At 51.5% G+C, this 22,291-nt stretch overlaps 8 protein-coding genes across 8 annotated transcripts; 5 read left to right on the top strand and 3 right to left on the bottom strand.

The window, feature by feature from the left end:
- Nucleotides 1–546: 546 nt before the first annotated feature.
- On the top strand, nt 547–1,746 carry AYL99_08355 (hypothetical protein; the record flags this gene model as incomplete). Its single annotated transcript, XM_018839863.1, has 5 exons — nt 547–682; nt 749–1,014; nt 1,094–1,372; nt 1,442–1,692; nt 1,743–1,746. 5 exons carry the CDS (start codon nt 547–549, stop codon nt 1,744–1,746), a joined length of 936 nt encoding a protein of 311 aa, XP_018690984.1.
- A 165-nt stretch (nt 1,747–1,911) lies between these two features.
- AYL99_08354 (ornithine-oxo-acid transaminase) lies at nt 1,912–3,610 on the bottom strand (the record flags this gene model as incomplete). Its single annotated transcript, XM_018839862.1, has 7 exons — nt 1,912–2,347; nt 2,415–2,478; nt 2,540–2,718; nt 2,775–2,925; nt 2,976–3,168; nt 3,231–3,440; nt 3,515–3,610. The coding sequence occupies 7 exons, from the start codon at nt 3,608–3,610 to the stop codon at nt 1,912–1,914; spliced, it is 1,329 nt and encodes a 442-aa protein (XP_018690983.1).
- Nucleotides 3,611–4,269: 659 nt separating this feature from the next.
- AYL99_08353 (T-complex protein 1, theta subunit) lies at nt 4,270–6,165 on the top strand (the record flags this gene model as incomplete). The annotated part of the gene is made up of 3 exons (XM_018839861.1): nt 4,270–4,362; nt 4,416–4,752; nt 4,814–6,165. 3 exons carry the CDS (start codon nt 4,270–4,272, stop codon nt 6,163–6,165), a joined length of 1,782 nt encoding a protein of 593 aa, XP_018690982.1.
- Nucleotides 6,166–7,723: 1,558 nt separating this feature from the next.
- Nucleotides 7,724–8,849, bottom strand: AYL99_08352 (hypothetical protein; the record flags this gene model as incomplete). The annotated part of the gene is made up of 2 exons (XM_018839860.1): nt 7,724–8,377; nt 8,424–8,849. The coding sequence occupies 2 exons, from the start codon at nt 8,847–8,849 to the stop codon at nt 7,724–7,726; spliced, it is 1,080 nt and encodes a 359-aa protein (XP_018690981.1).
- A 1,094-nt stretch (nt 8,850–9,943) lies between these two features.
- Nucleotides 9,944–11,531, top strand: AYL99_08351 (hypothetical protein; the record flags this gene model as incomplete). The annotated part of the gene is made up of 2 exons (XM_018839859.1): nt 9,944–10,735; nt 10,890–11,531. The coding sequence occupies 2 exons, from the start codon at nt 9,944–9,946 to the stop codon at nt 11,529–11,531; spliced, it is 1,434 nt and encodes a 477-aa protein (XP_018690980.1).
- Nucleotides 11,532–13,675: 2,144 nt separating this feature from the next.
- AYL99_08350 (hypothetical protein) lies at nt 13,676–14,804 on the top strand (the record flags this gene model as incomplete). The annotated part of the gene is made up of 3 exons (XM_018839858.1): nt 13,676–13,886; nt 13,944–14,026; nt 14,076–14,804. The coding sequence occupies 3 exons, from the start codon at nt 13,676–13,678 to the stop codon at nt 14,802–14,804; spliced, it is 1,023 nt and encodes a 340-aa protein (XP_018690979.1).
- Nucleotides 14,805–16,249: 1,445 nt separating this feature from the next.
- AYL99_08349 (hypothetical protein) lies at nt 16,250–17,345 on the bottom strand (the record flags this gene model as incomplete). Its single annotated transcript, XM_018839857.1, has 2 exons — nt 16,250–17,166; nt 17,237–17,345. 2 exons carry the CDS (start codon nt 17,343–17,345, stop codon nt 16,250–16,252), a joined length of 1,026 nt encoding a protein of 341 aa, XP_018690978.1.
- A 2,701-nt stretch (nt 17,346–20,046) lies between these two features.
- On the top strand, nt 20,047–22,047 carry AYL99_08348 (hypothetical protein; the record flags this gene model as incomplete). The annotated part of the gene is made up of 1 exon (XM_018839856.1): nt 20,047–22,047. The coding sequence occupies one exon, from the start codon at nt 20,047–20,049 to the stop codon at nt 22,045–22,047; it is 2,001 nt and encodes a 666-aa protein (XP_018690977.1).
- Nucleotides 22,048–22,291: the final 244 nt, after the last annotated feature.

The raw sequence follows: 22,291 nt of genomic DNA, 5'->3' as shown, positions 1-22,291 counted from the left end.
TCCTCGGAGCACCTGCGCCATGTGACGCGACCGTGTTGTGCGATACGAATGACGGCAAGTCGTTGCCGGGTTCCAGACCCAAGAAGACCCGCAGAGTCGATGACAGGTAGAACTCTTCCATGACAGTGCCTGGCTCAAGCTACCAGTATAACCACATTGACACCAAGGGGAGTCAGTATCATTGCCACGAAAGAAAATAGAGCCCGAGTGGGAATCGACTTCGCCGGAGAAGGCCGTACTTTAAGAGGCATTCAGAAGTGGGGAAACGCTCCTCTATCAGCCAATCAGACAGTTCATAACATCCACATTGGTATAGCTTTCTTGTGTGCCTAACCACAAGCGGGTGTTGTTCTGTTCCCTGAAGCATTCACTCCGATCCTCCGCACACCACAGCGATGAAATAGTCCCTTAACATGAACATACCGTCGAAGAAGATAATTCCAATGTCTTGCCCGAAGTCACTCTGTACCGCGACGGGCTCATTCTGTTGCACTCCTAACCACTATCTGGCGCGGCAGTCTCTGACCGGATTCATACAGGAACAGAATGGCAGGCAAAGCATTCCCACCGGGCGTATACGCGCCTTCTTTGACATGGTTCTCGAGCGACCCTCAACAGGAAATCGATTATGTGCTTCAGGCCCGACATACCGAGTACCTCGTCCGATCTGGTCTAACGGGAGGTCAGTGAGCGGCAAGGCCGCGTTCATTCCTTTCGGTTGTTCCAAACGCTAACCTATGACTTGTAGTGGTGATCGCCGGCTCTAATGGCGAGGCTGTGGCCCTTTCCAATGCAGAGAGACTCAAGTTGATATCTCTGACGCGCGAAATCGCCATCCGGAACGACCGTCCTGATATGCCAGTCGTCATCGGCACTGTCGGGCAAGCAACCAAGGAGATCATAGCTCAGCTCTCTCAGGCCAAACTTGCAGGGGCTGACTACGGACTGGTTCTGACTCCGAGTTACTTTCATTTTGCCATGAACCCAATTGCCATCGAGAACTTCTTCGCCGAGGTACTGTATGATCGGGTGGAATGCCAACCCGGATGTCTCACAGATGATCGTTTGCGCTAACGGAGGTTGCACGCTGTAGGTTGCTGATGCCAGCCCCATCCCCATCCTCATCTACAGCTGGCCCTTGGTAACATCCGGAATTGAGATCAACTCGGATATCATGGCCAAGCTCGGGAAACATCCAAATATTGTTGGCACCAAGCTGACCTGTGGCGGTATTGCCAAGTTGGCCCGTATCGCGGCAGATTTTGGGCCAGAAGACTTTTGTGCACTAGCTGGCCACAGCGAGTGGCTTCTTCCGGCGCTGAGCGTAGGTGGGACGGGCTGCATTTCCGGTTTCGCCAACCTATGCCCAAAGGTATGACCCGCGCGCCGCTGCTGCACTCTTTGGCCTTTTCCACCGAGTTGGTCACTGATCAGTATCCAGGCCTGCGTGGAAATCTACCGGAATTACAAGGAGGGAAAAGTTGACAAAGCCAGGGAGCTGCAGTTTTCCGTGGCCAAAGCCGAATGGTGGCTGAATAAGACCGGTATCAATGGGACTAAGTGGATCGTTGCAAGGCTGCTTGGATACGACGAGTCCAAATGTGCCACTCGGCGGCCCTATCCTCTCTTTACCGACATCAAAGCCCAGCAGGACATGCTGGCTGCGTTGGCTCCTATTCGGGGACTAGAAAAGTCAGTGGAGGACAAATGATCTCTTAAGGAACATGCTTATAGGGCTTAAGATAAGAGGGAGGGAGATAAAAGGGAATGCTCTTGTTCATGGGATGCACGAAGGAAGATAAATGTACAGTTGAAGATCACTTGGACTATAAAAGTACGCGATTCGTGACTCGGGGGACACATTCTATGTGTTGTTCGTCATCCGTGAGTACTATAGTATCTGTTGTAGAGCTATTTGTCCGGTTCGATGGGATATTTGATCGTGACAACCTCCCCCGGCAGGCCCTCGAGGTGGGATTCGACATCCCGCAACGTTTGCACGATGATTTCCACCCCCTGCAGCAGCAACTCGGTGCTAATGGTCAGGGGAGGACAGATGCGAATCCTACCGCCTTTGATGGCATTAGCCAGAACGCCCCTCTGCGCCAGAAGAGCAATCACCCGTCGACTGGTCACTCGGGGAGGCTTCTCCTTGATCACAATAGCCCAGAGGAGGCCCGCGCCCATATATTCTTTGACGTGGGGCGGGTCGGACGATTTCAGGGTCGAAATCAACAAATCGCCTAGCATCAGGGCTCGAGACGACAAGCCTTCATCAAAGAGGACATCAATGGCGGCTAGAGATGCAGCGCATCCGGGTGGATTCGCAGCCATGGTTGAGCCGACCCTGTAGGAAACGCAGGGAGATCAGTAATGGCTATGTAATATGTGTGACAAAGACCTTCTTCACTTACTCATAAGGATCCAGCAGTTTCATGATATGGTTGTCTCCCAGCACCCCTGAAACTGGATATACGCCTGAAGTGACCCCGTCAGATCATGTATGATAAGCTTCACAAATACGAAATAGAGAGCAAACCTCCTGACAAGGCCTTCCCCAGAATCACCAGATCTGGGCGAATACCATATTTCATATGGAAGAGAGGATATCCACATCGCCCTAGTCCAGTTTGTATCTCGTCGGCGATCAAGAGAACATTGTATTGTCGGCATAGACGGGCAACCCCAGGTAGATAGTCGTCTGGAGGCACTATAACACTGAAATACCATGAGTCAGCCGGAGGATTAGCCCTTTCTGGAGAACCAAGCGTTACCCAGCTGCTCCCTGAATGGGTTCGACGATAAAAGCGGCAATCTCGGTGCCATCGAGCTTGAATGCCATTTCCACATCCTCCAAACAACCGTAACGAATGGAAATACCAGAAGGACTTGTGGAACCGGTCTGCGGGAGGAAGGTCTCAAAGACTGAAGCCACGTTAGCTGCGTCGCACTTATTACCGGAAAGGATTGCTCACGCCGGCTCTTTTTGCTTGCTAGAGACAGGGGAGATAAGCCAACACCGTGGTAGCAGCCCGAGGCGCTTAAGATGAAGCATTTGCCCACTGGAATTCCCTTGACCAGATGGCCCCATTTTCTTGCGATTTTCATGCTGGCATCAGCGGCTTCGCCACCACTTGTCAATGCTACAAAGCGGTCATAGCCGAATGCCTTGGAAATCTCGTCAATTGAATGATTCTAAGAAGGTAGCGATTGCATCACGTTGTACATACTTGGGTCAGGCGTCTTGCCAGTCGCCCGTAAAACGGACTTTGGAAGGCGAGATTAACGGTAGCACCTGATTGCAGTGCTTTTACTGCAGCGTCGACAATCTTTGGATGGCCGTGGCCCATATTGTTGACGGCTATCATGCTCAAGAAGTCGATATACGACTTATGCTCCACATCGTATGCCAGAGACCCGTGAGCGCTGACCAATGCCACCTGCAATCGTTAAAAACCAGGATGTTCTGAGTAGTTTGAGGGATGGTAGAAGACATATAGCCTGGAAGACCGACCGGGAGAGGAGCAAACCCGCCTGCGATGCATTGATCGTAATCGTCGTTCACCTCTGCCGTCGTTGGTGTTGCTGAGACAGGATCAATTGAGCCCATGACTAGCATAGGTAGCATATGGATTACAGCCGCACAGAAATTTGAACCTGACCATTGTTTAGGTATCGGTATTGGAGGACATTATATGCCACATCTTGGTAACCCATTGGACTGTTGTCCAGCCATACTCGGAGAAGGCCGTGGTCAAGCACAAGTTCATCGGATACCAGGAGGGTCGTGAGCATTAATGTGGTTCCGGAGAATCTGTGACATCTCCATTGTATGAACAGCGTGAGGGAGAGTTTGAAGTTCCATGCAGCTAAAGTGAAGCAGTCGAAGAGGTTGAAGAGGCGCTTAGAGGAGTAGTAGATCAGTACTTAGTGCCTGTCGTCGCCTCACCTTACACCATTTTCTGATCGTGTCATGAGCTCTAAAATTCATTCATATTGAATAGTCACAGTCGTTTTCGCATATTCCTCTTTGCCAATTGTACTGTTTCCGATGGATTAGATTGACCTACACATAGAATGAAAGAGATACTCAAAAGCGTTCACTGGCTGTGGAGCGGAAAACCCACTTATGTAATACCCAGGGCTTGGCAAGGCTGAAATATTCAGCCTTGGGGCAACGTCAATAATTTTTGTCTCGCCGCAGTCGGATTTCGTCCTCAAACTGGTCTACTCACAATCCTCTCAACTTTCCACTTACCGGTCACCGCGATGTCTTTAGCAATCCCCCAGGCCTCCCAGTCGGGGCTTTTTAAGCCTGGCTACAGCAGCTATGACGCCGAGGACGGTGCCGTGATTCGAAATGTATGCTTTCTTTCCACCCCTCAGACCACTCATTTTCTGATTCACGTGTACAGATCGATGCCTGCAGAACGATTGCCCAGACCGTTCAAACCTCACTCGGCCCATATGGCCGCAACAAGATCGTCATTAACCATCTGGCTAAGATGATTCTGACTTCCGACGCTGCTACGATCCTTCGTGAACTAGAGGTGGTGCACCCCGCCGCAAAGTTGCTGGTCATGGCCAGTCAACAACAAGAGGCGGAGATGGGAGATGGCACCAATATGGTCATCGTTCTGGCTGGTGAATTGCTCAAGAAAGCTGAAGAGTTAATACGGATGGGCCTAAAAACGAGCGATATTGTGTCTGGGTATGAGAAGGCACAGGCATATGCCCTGAAGTGCTTAGAAGGTAAATTGGGTGCTATTCGCTGCAATCTCGAAAGGGCTCATCACTGACATCTGTTGAATAGACTTGGAAGTTGACACTGTCTCCGATGTTCGCTCCGCCGACGAACTCAGCAAAGCGCTCCGGACCGTCGTTGCTTCCAAACAATCTGGCTCCGAGGATGTCATTTCGCAGTTGATCGCCCAGGCCGTGCTGGCAGTCCTACCCAAGAACCCGGCAAATTTCAACGTCGACAATGTCCGTGTGGTTAAAATCATGGGCGGTGACCTCGCATCCTCCAAAGTCGTCAAGGGAATGGTCTTTGGCCGCGAACCCGAGGGATCGGTGAAGCGAGCGAAGAAGGCCAAAGTGGCTGTGTTCTCGTGCCCGATCGACATATCCCAGACGGAAACAAAGGGAACTGTTCTCCTGAAAAATGCAAAGGAGATGATGGCATTCTCCAAAGGCGAGGAAGCACAGCTCGAGAATGCCATTCGGGAAATCTATGACACTGGGGTCCGCGTGCTCGTCGCAGGTGCAACTGTGGGAGAACTAGCCATGCACTACCTCAACCGGATGGGTATCCTCGTGATCAAAATTATGTCGAAGTTCGAACTCCGACGCCTGTGCAGTGTGTGTAACGCCACGCCGCTAGCCCGCCTCGGAGCACCAATGCCCGACGAAATGGGCAGCATCGACATCGTGGAGACTACTGAGATCGGCGGTGACAGAGTGACCGTCTTCCGCCAGGAGTCTGACACCGCAACAACACGTACGGCGACCATCGTGCTGAGAGGCGCGACCCAGAACCATCTCGACGATGTGGAGCGCGCTATTGACGACGGCGTTAACGTCATCAAAGCGGTCACAAAAGACCCTCGGCTGGTTCCGGGTGCGGGTGCGACGGAAATGCAACTGGTGGAGAGAATCAGCCATTTTGCAGACAAGACGCCAGGCTTGCCGCAGTATGCTATCAGAAAATATGCCGAGGCGTTCGAGGTAATCCCAAGAACATTGGCGGAGAGTGCCGGACTGGACGCCACGGAAGTGGTAGCAAGGCTGTACACGGCCCATCAACGCCGGGTCGGCTCCAGCGAGGAGGTGAAACGCCGCAAGCAGGAAAACGGCGAACAAGACGAAAGTGACGAGGACGACGATGACGAAGAAAACGACGATGACGACGACGACTCCGCAGAATCCGACGAATCTGAAGAGCCTTACTGGACAACAGGCGTTGATCTGGAAGTCAGCGACCCGTCCGGCGTGCTGGATGCCCTAGAAGAAGGTATCCTGGACCTGATGGTGTCCAAGTCATGGGCGATCCGACTGGCCACTGAAGCAGCAAGGACGGTCCTGAGTGTAGATCAGATCATCGTTGCGAGGCAAGCTGGAGGACCCAAGCCACCCGGGCCGAACCCGAACTGGGACGAAGACTGAGGGATGATGAACGAGCCATCTAGAGCGAAGAAAAGGGAGAACGAATGAGTTTTAGTGTACGATTGCAAGAATCTCAAGAAAGGAAGGAAACGACGTAGTTCCATGCCACCATGAACCAGCATTGAGAGAGAAAATGGGAAACCCAAATACATTGCATGCGTGCTTGGTATGCCAACAGCGACAACACCTGTGACATGTACTCATGCCTCAAAACGATACACCTGTCACTGGTACGAACGTTCATGGAGCACGGTCGCTATAGCTTGCTTACGCAGGCGCGCTTCAGCATGGAACTGTGACGGCAACATCGAGGGCCCTGGCAGACGGGCGAAAGCAGAAGACGCTATCCCCCAGAGAGCACACTTTCGTATGCTTTGGAGATGCCAGATGAACATTTTGTTGGATGGAATCAGTTGAGTATGAGTGCCGAGATGGGACTCGAATAGGCTGAGGTGCTACTAGAGATAAGAAACAGAATGAACAGAGCAACCCATAAACAGAGCAGACTGTAGTTCGCCGGCTTATGGAGTGATATTGTTCCCAAACTTGTCCATGTGAATATTGATTTGATCTCATTGCCTTCATTCATATTGTAGACTTCGGTGGCAAAGGGAGATCGGCATCTTGTTGCCTATGACATTAACTACATAAATCATAACGGCAGTTCAGATGATACTGGGCGGACCGGCAATATGGATGTCTACCGTGACGACCCTTTTGCAAGAGGTCAAGAAAACCACGGGATCAGTCAGATATTACTGCTGAACCAGAGCATCTGCTAGCATTTTCTTGACGTTGAATTCCTTTTTTCCGCCAATCCAGCATTGACTTCGATGGTCTGAACTGCTCGCACAATAATCCAGCTCGGTTTTGCTGATATTGGGTGTTGACGTATGCGGAAATCTCGATGAGTGCTCAAGGCTAAAACCCAGAGCCTATGCTTGTATCCGCAACTGTCGACATGTCGCCCAGTGGACTTGGGCAGACAGCTTGCCCAATTCCGTTCAGGTCGTCGTCGGGGAAATACACCTAGGAGAACCCGGCTATGTATTGATCTTCCACGGGTATCCACATCTGTGGCCGTGTTGTTGGAACAAACACGAAAACTCCACGTCTGGCTTGGAGATGAATAGTCCTCAAAATGACAAGGCGATAAGCCGCTTTCCAAGCTTTCGTGATGGGAAGTGTAAAGCTCTTGCAGCACTGTCTCCAGAGCGGCGTCGAGGGCTTGCAGAAGATATGAGTGTCAACAACGGAGCTCGTTGTCAACGCAAATTTTGATCTTTGTGGAAATGCAGTTAATCACTTGGGCGTAAAAAGGGCACGGCAACTCTGAAAGGGCAAGCGCCAATTTAAACGCTCTGACACTGCTGAAAATGCGACCTTTTCTCCGTCGAGGATTGAACAATTCGACAAGTTTTTCCCTTCCGGTTCAGACGTGGATAGACGCGTGCCACTGTCAAACTGAGTAGTATGTTCGAGGGGATCGCTGAAATCGAGGGCGCAAATGCCACGAGACCCTTTGATAGTTGCCACTGGGAGTCATAGTAGACCCATTCTATGAGTTGATGGATGCAAACCCACTACCTGATGGCTCTCTTCGATTGGCGCGCTTCCAAGCATCCATCGCTGCCGTATATTCTTTCATCTGGTCTTCATACCTGTCGTCCCATAGTTTCCTGTTATCTGCGCTGAGACCATCCCACTCAGCCTGGATACGAGCAGGAATTTGCTCGGGGGGGTAGTCGTCGGCTTCCAACTGTGGTCTCATGTGCATTGTAAATTGCACATAGGGTGCTTCCGGTCGTTCTGGGCGTACCGGTACGCCGGGAGAGCGCGCAAGACCATTCGCACCGGCATCTGGTGCAGAGGCTATGCTCGGCGGTCGTGGTTGACTCGGCGACTGATATGACACACCCAGGTGTTGATTGACTGGCATAGGAGATGACTGCGGATATGTCGCGTCCGGAAATTGTTGCTGGGTTGCGGGGTTCGCGGTTGCTTGTGGAGTAGTAGATTTGACGCGAAAGGAGGAGGTCAGCGTTGCTGGATCGTGAGGAGGGATGGGTGAGAAAGAGCTTGCAGGAGCGAGGTTGGGTAGCGTGCTTTGTTGATACATAGCCGGCATTGTTTCTCCTGGAGTCGTCGTATTCATAATGGTCTCGCGGAAGGTGTTGTTGGTTCTTCTCCGCCGCTCAGGTCGCTCGACGGGCTGTGTCGGGTAAGCGTCTGCCATGGAGAGCAAAGGGCTTCCTAACCTCGGGTTCATCTTCTTCGCTCGCTTCGGAGCTGTCGTCCAGCAATCCCTCCCCCTCAGGTCTCCTGCGTTGTAACTCTGGCGCCACGCCACTGCCTGCCAACTCCGCCAGCTTCATGCTGCCATTTGCCAGAACTCCGATCTTATCGAGTTGTTCGGGAGTCAACTTTTTAGCTGGAGCACTCATGATGTCCTGCAGGTGATTGAGAAGGATGGCACGCATCAGGCGCATCTTCTGCACGTGTTCTGTTTCCTGGATGATTCTCTTTCGCGTAGCATCGTTGTTGGTCTCAATCTCAGCAAGACGGCGCTTTAGCTGTATACATTTTTTCCGATAGGCAAGCTCTTGTGTGGGCGCAAGGGGTGCGTTGCGATGAAGGGGGAGATCACCCGCTGGAGGAAAAGGCGTGTCTTTGGAGGTGTCCATCTCGAAAATGCAGCAGAGGAGAGATGTCGATTTGTTCACTGGAGCATTGGACAGCGACAGTGGAGATATAGATGAGAATTGATGCTGCAAAGGTGGCAGAATATTGCTGAGTCCCTTATGAGCAGCAAGGGACAAGTTGTTTGAGGCGAAATTCAACTCTATGGTGTATGTGTCGCGTTGATTGAAATGCAGGAGGTTTGTTTTGCCTTGAAAGGAAAGTGCGCCGAGCTGATGGTGCGGCGATGTAAGGGAGCGCATCTTCACCCAGAACTCACATAATACATTGTAGAACTTGACTCCGCCATTTTCAATCCAAGAATGTGAAATTCTATTTCATCGACATCATCATCATCCTCTCTATGTCCACCAGGTAAGCACAGTCAAGCTCTCCCGCTGTAGACCGAGGCCGTACTTCCGCCTTCCCACTGATCCTCCGACTTGTCTGAGATCCGCATCCGGGTCTAGCAGCTGTATCAAACTGGACTTCTTTGCCCTTCTCATCTCACCGTATGATGTCGATGGCCCTCTCACTCACCCCATTGCCATATTGAAAGGACTGGTTGCTTCTGTGCCGGATAATCGGAAGGCGTTGAATACGAGAGACCTTTGGAAGCGTGATTGAAACCAGCACGGTCCCTCAGCTGCCCAGACTGACCGAAAAAAGCTGTCAATTCAACGATCCAGTCTGCGGCTCTCGAACTTCACCCATGCTAGACGGAATGCAGAGTCTCCAAGTCCGGCGACCTTGGCAATCCAAAAGGGATATGTGAGTGTACTGCGCCAAGCGAGCCGCTTCGTTCGACCAGGCAAAGCTCGCCTGAAGTCCCCCAACTCATCATCAGAATATGAATCGAGGCATTTGCGACAGGGCTCTACCAAGCTCAATAGACTGGCCGAGCCCCTACTTTCAAATGATAGCTGTACGGAATATTTGTCATTAAATTGTAGGACCGCCCTCCCGGCGCTCGTGTGAACAATCATTGTGGCAGCCTGTTTCTGGTCTGAATTTACCAATCTGCCTCTTCCAGCTTGTGCGGCTTCGCGATGATTGTCCGTCCCATGGAAAGAGTGCCTACAGCGTTCTTCTACTCCTTATGACTGCTTGGACTACACTACCCCGGTCGTGGAAGTTGGAGGATGTTCAAGCAGTCTTGAATGTCATTATCACAGCCTTTAGTGGCATCACCATATTTGTATTCACACGCTGCTACTGGTCGTTCTGGGCACGATTTGCTGCAAAAGGAAGGGCTGTGCCAGTATCGTCACTCCTCTCATTGAATACACCTGGCGAGGCTGCCGACATCCTCTTACTATTAAAATCTCATGTGTTCCAACATTGGAATATTGTTGCTCAAAGTCTTGTTGTCATTGCTCTGTCGATCACAACCCTCCTGTCTGGTCCGATTGCGAAGTACTCGACAAAACTAACCCACGTCGTGGTCCAGACGGAGGTCAACGGGCTTCTTGCTGGCAGAACAGATAACGGTATTCATGACTCCCAGGTGGCTTGGAACCAGACCCAGACAAGTCTCGACCGCGCAGGCTTCCCCATTGACGAACTCTTGGACTATCTCCCAGACACCTCGGATTTGTGGGTCTACCGTCCGGATGAATGGAATAATAGTTGGAGTATGACTTGCGAGTCCGTCGAGTCAAAGCCTGTCAGTCTGTATCTCACATCGGACTGTGACACGCTCACCGGGAAGTTTGGTGGTGCAATAGAAGGTGAAATCTTTCCAGCATTTCTGCGCAGTGGATACGGCTATTACGACAGCCCAGACTTCTATACCAGTGCAACGTTGATTAAGGACCTCCTCATTTGTATGTACGCGGCAAAGTACTCAGACTGGGACGAAGCGGGCGGCCCATTCGGCATATACCGCACTGTGAACATGTCCATGGCGGCTTTGCATCTTCACAACGCACCGAAAAAATGATTCTGACGACTACTCCCCGTGTCGTTTTGGTGAAGGAGCTGCCGGCTCTGCTTCCTATACACGCATCGATTGTACTGTCAGACTCACTGATGGACGCATTCAGGACCCAACATGGATCGCATTCCCCGACATTGAAGATGTTTTCAACATTCCTACCTCAATATTAGGCAACTACTTCACACGCTTCAAGCAAGAGTCAATGGCAAAAGATGAGATTTCCGTCATTACGCCAAGAGATCTGCAACGGTTCTATCAGACGTCCATCGTCACCAAAGACACTCAACTCAAGCGGCCGGTCAAACGCAAGATGAGCGTTAGAGTTGTTGCCGTACAACTGTCCACCGGATTCATTGCGGTCTTTAGCATTCTTGCCGGCTTCATCTGCCTTGGGGTGGCAGCGTACGTTCTCCTCCTTTTCAGACATCAAGGATCCATGAACTCTCTGCCGCAGTCAAGGCTTGATTGGCTACTCAAATGCATCATATCAAGGTCTCCGAAACCCAGCGGCACAGACAGTCGAGGGCCAATGCTGTCAGCAGTCGCCGAGGCCGGGGCTGGGGCTGTGATACCCTTGCAGGTGACAGCAGACAAGAAACGTGCCCAGTTTGAGGGTGCTGTTTATGGCACAACGTGGACTGGAGATGTGCCTCACTCACCTGGTGTCCACGCGTTATCTTCCGACTTCCCGGACAAGTTAGTCACAGATTCTGGGATGCCAGAAGCGCAACAAAACGGACTGGGCTGAAAAGGAACCCGTGCATGCTAAGTCTGGCGGCTCGAGCTGAGCGAGGGAATAACAAGAGGTTGGTTCGTGCCGATCTTCCCAGGGGAAGATTTATAGCTCTTCTTTCAATGCAGGAATTTGCCGCCAATCATCTTCGATGGTGTGGGCTTGCGTGAGAGAATCACCGCCATTCCTTTGCGGCTCAGGCCCTGTCAAGGTAGTTGGTCTTTTCCCAGGTCTTCTCAGTTGACGAAGGAGATGATATTCAAGGTTGATCATTGTCATCCGATTGCTAAGCTCCAGCACAGCTTTGACGCATGTACTCTATTTCCCATGGGTCGACGACCGTAGCAGGCATTTTGGAGGCTGCCTGAGGATACAATAATGGCTTCTCCATATTGACATTCGAGTTCAAACCCGCAGGACCCTTGCAGCAAACTTACAAAACCCCGCTGAGCACAAAGTGCAGCGCAGGACGTGTATTGTTCTAGGCCAGTCCTTGGATGTCAGGCAGGGCAGGGCGTTTCTTCACACTGTAATTGCCCCTTGAAGATGCATGAGCATATTTCAGGAAAACATTGACTGTAACTGTTGACATGACCAAATGAATATTGAGTCTTCCTGAATGTGGCTTTCTGGGGGAGGCTGGGCAGATGTGTCGTTGGACAGCAGCATCCGACTTGGACATGGAGTGCATCCCCCACTCAGCGCCAGGAGGCTTTGTGGCTGCTGACTGAGAATTTGGTTGTCCGAATTTCAGTAGCGATAGCTCCTAGTCTTCATCCATAGTCACAGAAAATCTCCGAGGACTCCTGTGAGATGACTTGTTCTCAAACGGTGATTCCCCAGAAGAGGCTCCTGCATGCAGGGATTCTCAGGCACATTGGCTCCTTCTACCGATGGCTTCGGTGCATGAACAGGAGGGGGGAAAGGTTGCAGCCACCATGACGAGACGCTTCAAGGAGGTGGAGGCGTTTCTGTAGCCGCATGTACGTGTGTGGTGTGTGTGTGTGTGTGTGTGTGTGTGTGTGTGTGTGTGTGCGCGCGGTGTATGTGTGCATGGGTACGGGCATCTATCCCGTCCGAGCGGAAACGAAGGATAAATGGAACGGTCAGACAAGCGAATCTGGGTCGCTCCGTAACGTTCGCTCGGCCGTTAGACCGCAGGGAAGCTTCGTTGATCGTTAGCACTGTGCTGAGCTGAGAGATTGTGATACTCCCGTCCTTCACTACGGCTGGCCCCTTCATCGTTGCTGAGAGGTCTGGAGGGAATAGGACCCAAGTTGATGTGCTGCGTCAGACGGTGATCCTGATTTCTCAGTCCGAACCCATGCTTCACATCCCACGCAGGCTCGTGGTGGCGTTTTTTTCCTCCGAGAGTTGCCTGACGAAAGCGGCCGGGATCATGGATGTATGGCTGTCTTGGAGGACATCTCCACACACATTGTATGGGAATTTTGACCGCATTTGCCAAACTAATTGTTGGTTGTGCAGCGAATGAGGTTGCAGACATGGCATTTTGCACCGAAAGGCCTTTTCAGGGGCCGCTGCCAAGGAGCCTGTGGGCGCCATTTTGGGAATCATTCATGGCACCCCGGCTGCCTCTCCACGCCCTGACCAGCCCTGTTCCTCGCGCTAATCGCACCATCTGCCTCTTCTCGCGTGTCCTTGGTCAGTCCTCCCTGCCGCTTTCACACCATACACGTCGTTGATCACGCTTTTCTGCTCAGAGAACCCCTCTTCCAGGGCACGCGTCGGGGGCAAAGACTGAGTCCTGACCAGGTTGGATATTGGCTGACGCCTCCCAGAATGGGAAGACTCCTCCCAACAACAGCCAGCCCGGCAAGTCTCGCTATGCATCAGTGCCTGTTTGATTCGGAGCGCCCACGGGGGAGGAGAAGCCAGGGAAAGAAAGAGCTCGACCTGCAGGAGAAAACAAACCCGTTGGGCCTTATAGCGCTTGCTTTTCCTCTCGATCCTTCGAAAAAGAGCCTCATTATGCACCCTTTGCCTTCCTGTCAATGTGATATTGATCTCTGATACTTTTCGTGCCTTTTTTTGCCTTTTGCCAATCCACCAGTGTCACTGTCGTTACAACAATTGGACACTGTTTGTGGCCTGCCATTGGATCCTCTCGGCCCCGACCAAGCCGGAGTCTACTCACCATGAGCCAAGTACCAACAGATCTTCTACCTCACGATTCATATGTGGGAGAGATCTATCGTATCAATATCTCCTTCATCTGCGCCAATTCCATCATCATCATCATTCGTTTGATCGTCAGAGGTTTTGTCGTCGGACAGTTAGCCGTTGATGACTTCCTTATGGTGGCGGCTGGCCTCTTTGCCGATGCCTTTTCCGCCATGTCAATAGTCGGTAAGTCAACGGCTGCAGCCCAAACAGAGAGTCCATTCGTCTGACAATAGGGAAAAGGCATACGATATGGCCTGGGGAGACATATATATGACCTTCCACAGGACTCCAGATTGGTTGACAACACGAAGAAAGTGATCCAGGTGACGACGTACCTCCACCTGTTCCAGAGAATGAGCTAACAAACAGCAGACATTGTGGACATGTCAAATCATGTACGTGACGGCCTTGATGCTGGTCAAGATTTCCATTGTGACATCGTACCTTCGAGTTTTCCCGACGACGGTGTTTCGGAGAATCATGTATGCTCTCGGCGTGGCCATCATTGCGGTCTGGATCTGCAGTATACTCGTCACCATTTTCCAATGCCACCCGGTTCGCGCAGCTTGGGACTTTACTCTTCCCCGAAATTGCCTGCAAATCGTCACGTTCTATTACTTCACCACCGCTTTTTCCATCTTTACCGACTTCCTGCTGTGTACCCTCCCGTTGCCGGTCTTCTTCAGGCTCAAACTTCCGGCGAGGCAAAAGTACATTGTGTCGTTACTGTTTGCCGTTGGCCTTTTCGCAACCGTGGCGTCGGCTCTACGCATAAGTGTCCTCGAAAGTGTCAACAGCCTAGATGTCACCATGGGATCAGTATCCACCATGAAATGGTCGGTGGTTGAGGTCGGCACTGGTATCATCTGCGCATGTATCCCCTGCCTGAAACCGCTTTTCAAGAACCTATTGCCAGACAAGAACTCCGCCAACAGGTCTGGTAGCCGCGCCGAAGGGCCTGGTGTGCATACACCTAGGCTAGGAACTGCACATGAGGAGAGGCATGAGCTGACCAAGCCCTCGGAAGGCTGGACGAACTTCAGTCGGCAAACGCTCACCCTGAAACAAGGCCCCATGGTGACGGCGAAGAATTTTGTTTAGACGCAAAGCGCGCAAGAACGACCTTTTTGTTTTTGGGAGTTGGATGAAATCGTCCTTGGGCCTGCTGAATTTGCGGCGTGCCCTCTGTTCTTCAAGTGACCCGGAGCCAGAAAAGTCGGAACATTTGCTTTCCATATACAAGAACCGCGCAAGCAACGTCATGTCCTAGAGATCAGGTTGATCTGACGTGAGCAATTGGAGTTTGGTTGATGCCTGTCCGTCCTTCCAGCTTTTTGCGCCCACATCACATCGCTCAATGGACCCTCGCTTCCCCTCCGCGAAACTTTTTATACAAATTTCAAAACACATATGGGCGCGGAAAGTATCCAGAACAGGCCCGCGAAGAAGATGTTCGCTTACAGTGCAAAAAAGAAAAAGGCCTCGGCAGAGTGCACCAGTCATGAGACCACGACGGCTTTTAACACGATGATCTTACAATTCACAACTGCACAGACGAAAGAGAAAGCAGATGGGACAACATAGAGGGGAGCTGGCTCTTCCTCGGGGTGGGTGGGTGGCATTTCTCGGAACTCATGCTCACTGGAATTTTCCAGGGCGGAACAGATGCCTTAGCGAGGCGAACTATTTCCCTTCTCGCGTGTCCTTTCCTACTCTTGATATGATTGTATTCCGGTGGATGGATTTTCCTTCTGGCGTCGACGAGGAATCAAGATGCGTGCGTGTGCTACATGAGGAAAGGCGGCAAGTTGGACCAGGAAAACTGGCGGTGATGGCGGATGTCTCTACTATCTATCTCCTTTTTTCCTTTTCCTTTCTCTCTCCCTCCATTTCCCGGGCTGTCAGGAAGGCAATGAATGCAGAATGGGTTTACTGTTTCTGTACCTCGTACACATGTGAGATCTATATAGGGCAAGGTGTCGACGCACCATGCATGTCGAGTGCGCCTTGTGTTGTTGCCGGAGAGTCCTTTTAATGAGAGAAGATTTCAGTTCGACAGACATGTGGTTCTCAAAAGACTTTGCTAGCTCCCACGACATAAATGCAAAAAGATAGATACCATTGAAATCATTCCAGCTGCGCAGAAGACTCGTACACGCACAGCGTCCCAGGGCTAGTTATCTTTTGTGCGAACCTATGTGCAATATTTTTCATGTCAGGCTGTGTTTGGGCCTGACTGATATGTGCTTGGTGCCTTGTATGGCTGACTGACAAGGTCCAATTAAAGTAGGTATCCAGAGGACTGATATTCTGTCAAATACATTACGTTGTGCATATGTCGATAGATGCCTCACTCTATATCCAACACGTCTATCATATTAGATTGCTCCAAATAAATCTCCCAGGTGGCTTGCACGCTGAGCAAGGGAAAAGCTCAAGGGCCACGAGCAGAAGTGTTCCCATCCTGTAAGCAAAACAACCACAAAAAGAACCCGACTCCGCCGAACGCGAGCGATCAAACAAGGCGGGCTCGCGGGCACCACTCTTCAGGGTAACAAGATACTCGAGATAGAACAGCTCTTTCCAGTCGGACAGACATTTGCCCTGCCGAGATCTTTGTCCTTGGGTCCCGTCGGTCCGGCAACATATTTGCGCTCGCCAAACACGTCGATCTGACCGGGCGTGCTGTCGGACAATTGATTGTCGCCCCAGCGGCCCGCGAAGTCCAACCAGGCGGTTGGGTCCTGGCCGTTGTACGCGGTGAAGACGCCAGTCGAGTTGTCGAAGCTGTAGACGTACGCGTTCACCAGGGGGTCCCAGAGCAGGCCGGCGTCGGTGTGGTCCTCCAGTGGTCCGGCCAGAGTGTTGAAGTTGGGGATTGTGTGGTCGTGGACTCCGGGGATGGCGTAGTTCGCGTGGGTGCCATTCGCGACGTAGACGATGGGTCGCTCGCCATTGTTATACTTCTGCAGGGCGGAATAGCTGAATGCCTCCCCGGAACTGTGCTGGCTGAACCACATGGCCGTAGGGGCGCCGTTGACAAAGCGAACCATTGTATGCTCCCAATCGCCGACGTGATCACCGAATTCAAGAACGGGAAGGCCCAGGACCCAGTTTCCTTGGTTGTAGGCATAGAAGTAGAAGTAGAATGCGTCGAGGATGTTGTTCGGCTTGGAAACGGTGACGATCAGGCTGGCAATCGTGGAGCCTGTCGAGCCAGATGAGTCGGGCTCTACGCCTCGAAACCAAGACGGTAGAGCTTCGATTCCTTCGTCTGATGTGAGGTAAACCTGCGTACCCGAAGAGGCGAAATTGTCGAGACTGTTGAGATTGTCGAGGGTCAAAGGTGAGGGGGCGTTAGCGATGTTGTTTCCTGAGCCATCTTCAGGATGTGTGTGCGTTAGGTGACCGGCGATGGAGCTGGGTAAGTAGATCTCTGTGGAGTCAAGGTATGCAACTGGCGCTGCAATACACTTCTGTCAGCTCCGACAAGGAGTTCCTCTCATGCAGAGAGGATCGAGGAAGTTGCATACCGTATTGGCGGACGAAAGCCGGCACGTCACGTTTATGAAGATGTTTCAGTGGCGACGATAGGGATGCTCCGATCAAGGATAACACAAGAGAGACGTAGAAAAAAGACATTGTGAAATGCTTACCAGGATATCAACGGCATTAGCCCTTTCAAAGTTGACTTGAGGAAACCCTAGATATTTAACACAGTTCCAGGGCTAGTAGCAAGTACAACTGATTCTACCAGTATCAACCAGTGTGGACTACCTTCAGAAATCACCTGTATATTAGTCCGGACGTTCTGCACCTCACGACGAGGCTATCAGTGGACAAGATTCCCAATGAAAGGAAACGTGATTGACAACCGGGTACAGGTGGGCGCGTGGCGCAGTGTCATATTCGTCCATCTTTAAAGAGATGACCACAAATAAACAAGTATAGAGCTGTGTCAGGGAGGCCTTGGATCCTTGTAAGCGAAAGCATTCAGGAGAGTTTGATGACAGGCAGGGGGCTAATCTCCGAAATAAACACCAATCACATTGCACACACGTCGAAGTCATGGGGAGGAGATTTCAACAAGCAAGGATCCATCCCAAGGCTTAAATAAACGTGCATACCAACGTCGCTTCGATTCGTAGAAAGAACAATGGTTGAGAAACGAACATTTCCTGTGACGGGGTCTTGTGGCGGCGGTAGATCTGGAAAAAGTCATGCGGAAATTCCTTGACAGTCCGACCTTGACATTCAGAATCCATTGGCCCAGCCGGGTATCGCTTGGCATCGGAGACACGTGATGGACCTGCTGGCACCAAAGATGAGGATAGAAGTTGCTTTGCAAGCAACTCCTATGCAGCAATGAGTAAATGTCTGAATAGACAGAGTCGGGCTCGTGGCCGCGCCAGCCAATATTCACGATTGTAGGATCAGGAAAGTCTCGGTCGTGGCCTTGAATATTGAGGACGGCTCCTTCGGATAATGTGCCTCGATTCTGATTCTGCGATGCAATATGTACAACGGTTGCATTGAGGTCCTAGTCAGGCCCATGTGCACCTCGGTTCCTCCCTCCACCTTGGTCTACCACCCTACCACAGTGTCTTGTGGCCGAAAAGAACGCGGACCATGCCGTATAGGGAGAACGTGAAGCTGCCCAAAAGGATCGTGTAGTATGGATAGAGGATGTATGGGCTCCGGTGAGTCTGTGGCAAGATTAAGTTAGCGTAGTTGCTCGACGGGTAGAGCAACAAGAGAAGCGAAAATGCATGCAAAGATTAGTTGGAGACCAGCAATTTCAATAAGCTCGAGGACTTCGAGTGTTCATGCGATGGAGGGGCTCAATTTCTGCCCACGAGTCTGGAGCAACTCGTGGAGCTTCGACTTGCATGCGAGGACTCTGTGTTGCTGGTGAGAGATTCCCAGTGCGAGCAACATTGCTGTTCGCGGAGAGGGCAGCGAGTTGAAACATAGGACGTCAGGTATCGGACCACCGTATTCGAGTCCAGAGCACAGAACACCTTGTATAAAGTCGGGAACTAGTGGTTAATGGTGTTGCGACACAGACGCATGCACTCCGTCATTACCACACCTGGTGCAAGCCACCGCCAAAGCTGGGCGTCACGTAGCTAATTTTCCACGATTTCTAGGCCCGTGGCAGTTCTGTGCCCTTCAATGGATATAGTTGACTCTTCACTTCGTCCGTTCCGTGGGTTTCAATGGTGCGTAGGGGTAGGAAATGCGGTATTTGAAAAGGCAAGCGTCTACTGACCTTCCACCATTGTCGTTTTCCATCGTGTCTCTGAAACAGGCGTTGATAGTATGGAACCCGGTTCTCTCGGAATACAAAGAAGCTGTGCAGAGAATTGATTAGCTAGATTCCAACACTGAGCATCACGATGCTCAAACAAGAGATTCCAATGGTGGTGGTTTTGTCCTTGCTCGACATACCCGGTTTTCTGCTGAGCTTGAGCAGGTCTGAACATGCGAGCCCGGGTGGCCTGCATCATTCGGAGAGCTGTGGGAGCGACCATCTTGTCGGTTCAGGAGGATATATCACTCGGATATTGGTGAGGGAGGAGGATTGAAGAGCTTGAGAAGATCAGACCTGAAGTTCAACTGAGGTTCGGAGGTTGCAGGCTCACGCCATTGTAGCGCAGGAGCTAACCGCCAAGCCTCCAATGCTGCACGTGACTGGCGTGTATCTTTGAAGCAAAAATCTCCTGACTTTTAAAGTCTACATACCACGTACGGTTTTCGGCTACAGGATCTTCCTCATTGGCACTGCTTACGTTTCTTGATCAAGCGCTTCACATGGTGACCAAAAAACCTAGATGAGTTTGATAAAAGGTCACGTGTAGGCTGCTACATGAGATTATTATGGAGTCGTCTTGAGAGATGCTCCCAGAAGCGATGTCTCTTACCTCTGCTCTATAGCCAATTGCGAGCCCAAGCGCCCCGTGCGAATTTGGCCCTTGCTGCATGTAAAGCTTCAATACAACGATGGCCTTCATCACATAACAGGTCATTGACGACAACCTCAAATTCAATCTTGGAGCGTGGCCAAAGCGAGCCTCGGGACGACTATTTCTCAGCTTCTTTGTCAGGGCAGCCACCTTCAGATGACGCACAATGGGAGAGCCTACTAGACCGTGGACTAGCATACGGTATCAAAACCCGGGACCAACTGCGCTTCGAGGCAGATGTGGGCCATACATCATTCGTTGGCTGTCGTCTAGTCGATGAGCCTTCCCATCGACACGAAATAGAGCTTTGGGAGATCCTGTTGATTGCTCAAGCACTACAAAACGGCCACGAAGGGATCAAAGCAATATGGCGGGGGATGAAATTCCGAGGGGAGGCCTTCCGGTTCGAAGGCGACGACCCCCGTATTGAAGCTCTGTGGAAAACCTTTCTCTCTGCTGGTTCCGAAGACCATCAGTTTCTCTGGTCAATCTGCAAGGAAGCGAAGCACTTGAAGTATAAACGTCCAAAATTGTTTGCAGAGATTGTTGGAGCTGCTCTGGAAGGCTCGCGCCCCTTGGAAGCCTACCAATTCGCGGCTTTCATTGGCCAAAAGCATTACAAGGGGCGTGATGATCTCCTGGCAGCCTTTTTCGCTGCATGCAGGTCGAGGGATGCCAATGCCCTCAGAGGCTTCTGCGGTGTCTATGATGTGGTTCCCAGGACCCGCATCTATTCCGAGGTTACCTCCTATCTATGGAGTCAAGACCGATCATCTGATGCCTTCATGATGCACTCCTTCTTGATCGCAAAGAGAGACCTGCCACCCCGGTTCGAGCTTCTTGAACCCTACATCAACTACTTGGCCCTGCACAACGAAAGCCTTGAGAGATTTCTCTTGCCTCTAAACCAGGCTGGCGCTTCTTTCGAAGCCCAGGCGCGACGGCTATGGTCAATGGGCAGAAGCAGAATCACGGGTGTACCTGCAGATTCCCTCAATATCGTCGCAAGCAAGACTCTGGGGTCATCCCCAACGAAGCTCAGCGATCAGTTCGTCGCACGCGCTTTTGCCACTCGAGCTTTCTCCTTCGAATTTGCAGTTAACAGTCTGAGAATGATCGGGCTGATTGAGGTTGGACCGCTGGCGGTCCGTCAAATGGCGTTGGCTGCACCAGACCTCGCTACGTTGCAAGCCCGATTTCAGAAACTACACGACCTCGAGATTGACACTGGATCCTCTGTTTTTGTCCGGATAATCAGAGATGTCTGCGATTCAGGACATTGGGAAATGGTCCGAGCACTCGTAGACAACGATCTACATCATGAGGTGTTTGAGGATATTGAGCTACAAAAGCGGCTCTTGACGGAATACTATCGCACCAAAGACTGGGGACAGCTGAACCGGACGCTCGTGATTCTCAATGACGGACAATTCGATAACTACTCACGAAGCCGATCCACAAACTTCTTGTTGAGAGCGATGATGGAGCTGGGCGACTGGAAGAGTGTCATAAATTGCATGTCGACCTTGCAGGAGCATGGGTTGCATATCTCCTCATCGTTCCCCGAATTCGTGGTCTCTCTATTTCGAACCACCAAACAACTCACCAGTGGTCGTGGTCTCGGAGACGTGGACAAGGTTGGATTTCTCATAGGGTTGATGCAGAACATCCTCGCTTCAGGAACAAATTTCAAGCTCCGGCTCTGGCGGGCACCGATAAAGGCACTCGGTCGGCAAGGACGCCTCAGAGAGCTGGAGTCACTCGTCTACTGGATCGCAGAGTGGTACCGAAATGGCGGACTCAACGGACAAGTTCTCCAAGTGCCCATGTCCGGCTCGGGGACGAACCTAAATGTCCTCTTCGACGACAAGTTCCAAAAGTCACTCATGTCGTGGTGCTTTAGACCCCGCAAAGGGATGGGTGCGGTGTCTCCGGAACGGTGCCTCCGGTGGACCCGGGTGCTCAAAACGCTGCGGGACGTCTACGGCGTGGAGGTCAAGGAATATGTCATCCGCTGGGAGTTTATCTATCGTCTTCGACGGTTGTTCGCCCTGGGGATGCGCCTCAAGGCACCCAACGCGTGGATGCGGTCCCGAAACCGTACCTCCCTCAGCCGGTATTGGGCTCTGTACGATAAGATGTGGGATATGAAACCCGCTGGCCGAGTCAAGTACGATGATCGAAACACAGTCAGCCTTTACCATCGCAAGCTGAGCCCACTCAAGAGGAGGCGTTTGATCAGTCACTGGTCGAGAAAGAGGGCACAACGAGCTGCGGACCAAGGAACACAGGTTGGGAATGGCCAGAACAATAGGCATGAGAACATTGTTGTGTACAGAGACCTCTTTAATGCGTCTTGGGAGGACTATAGAAAGTGAATAGCAGGTCAAATAATGTGAATTCTTGCTTGTCAAACATATGCCGGTGAGTCCACCACACCTTTATCCATTTTTACGATTCTTAAAGCAGCAACTCACATTCTCCTGTCTTGACCCACACGACCTTTTCGCCGCCTTTGTATCTCAGAGCAACCAGTACGCTAACGCTTTCTGGACTAGTCTGCAGGACATACAACTCACACTCAACACGACTCAGCTGGTAAGCGGTCTCACTTTTTCCCTT

Source organism: Fonsecaea erecta (assembly GCF_001651985.1).
Source record: "Fonsecaea erecta strain CBS 125763 chromosome Unknown Scaff7, whole genome shotgun sequence".
Taxonomy (NCBI): Eukaryota; Fungi; Ascomycota; class Eurotiomycetes; order Chaetothyriales; family Herpotrichiellaceae; genus Fonsecaea; species Fonsecaea erecta.
The sequence above is the reverse complement of the archived record's forward strand: the minus strand, read 5'-3'. Positions and strand labels throughout refer to the sequence as shown.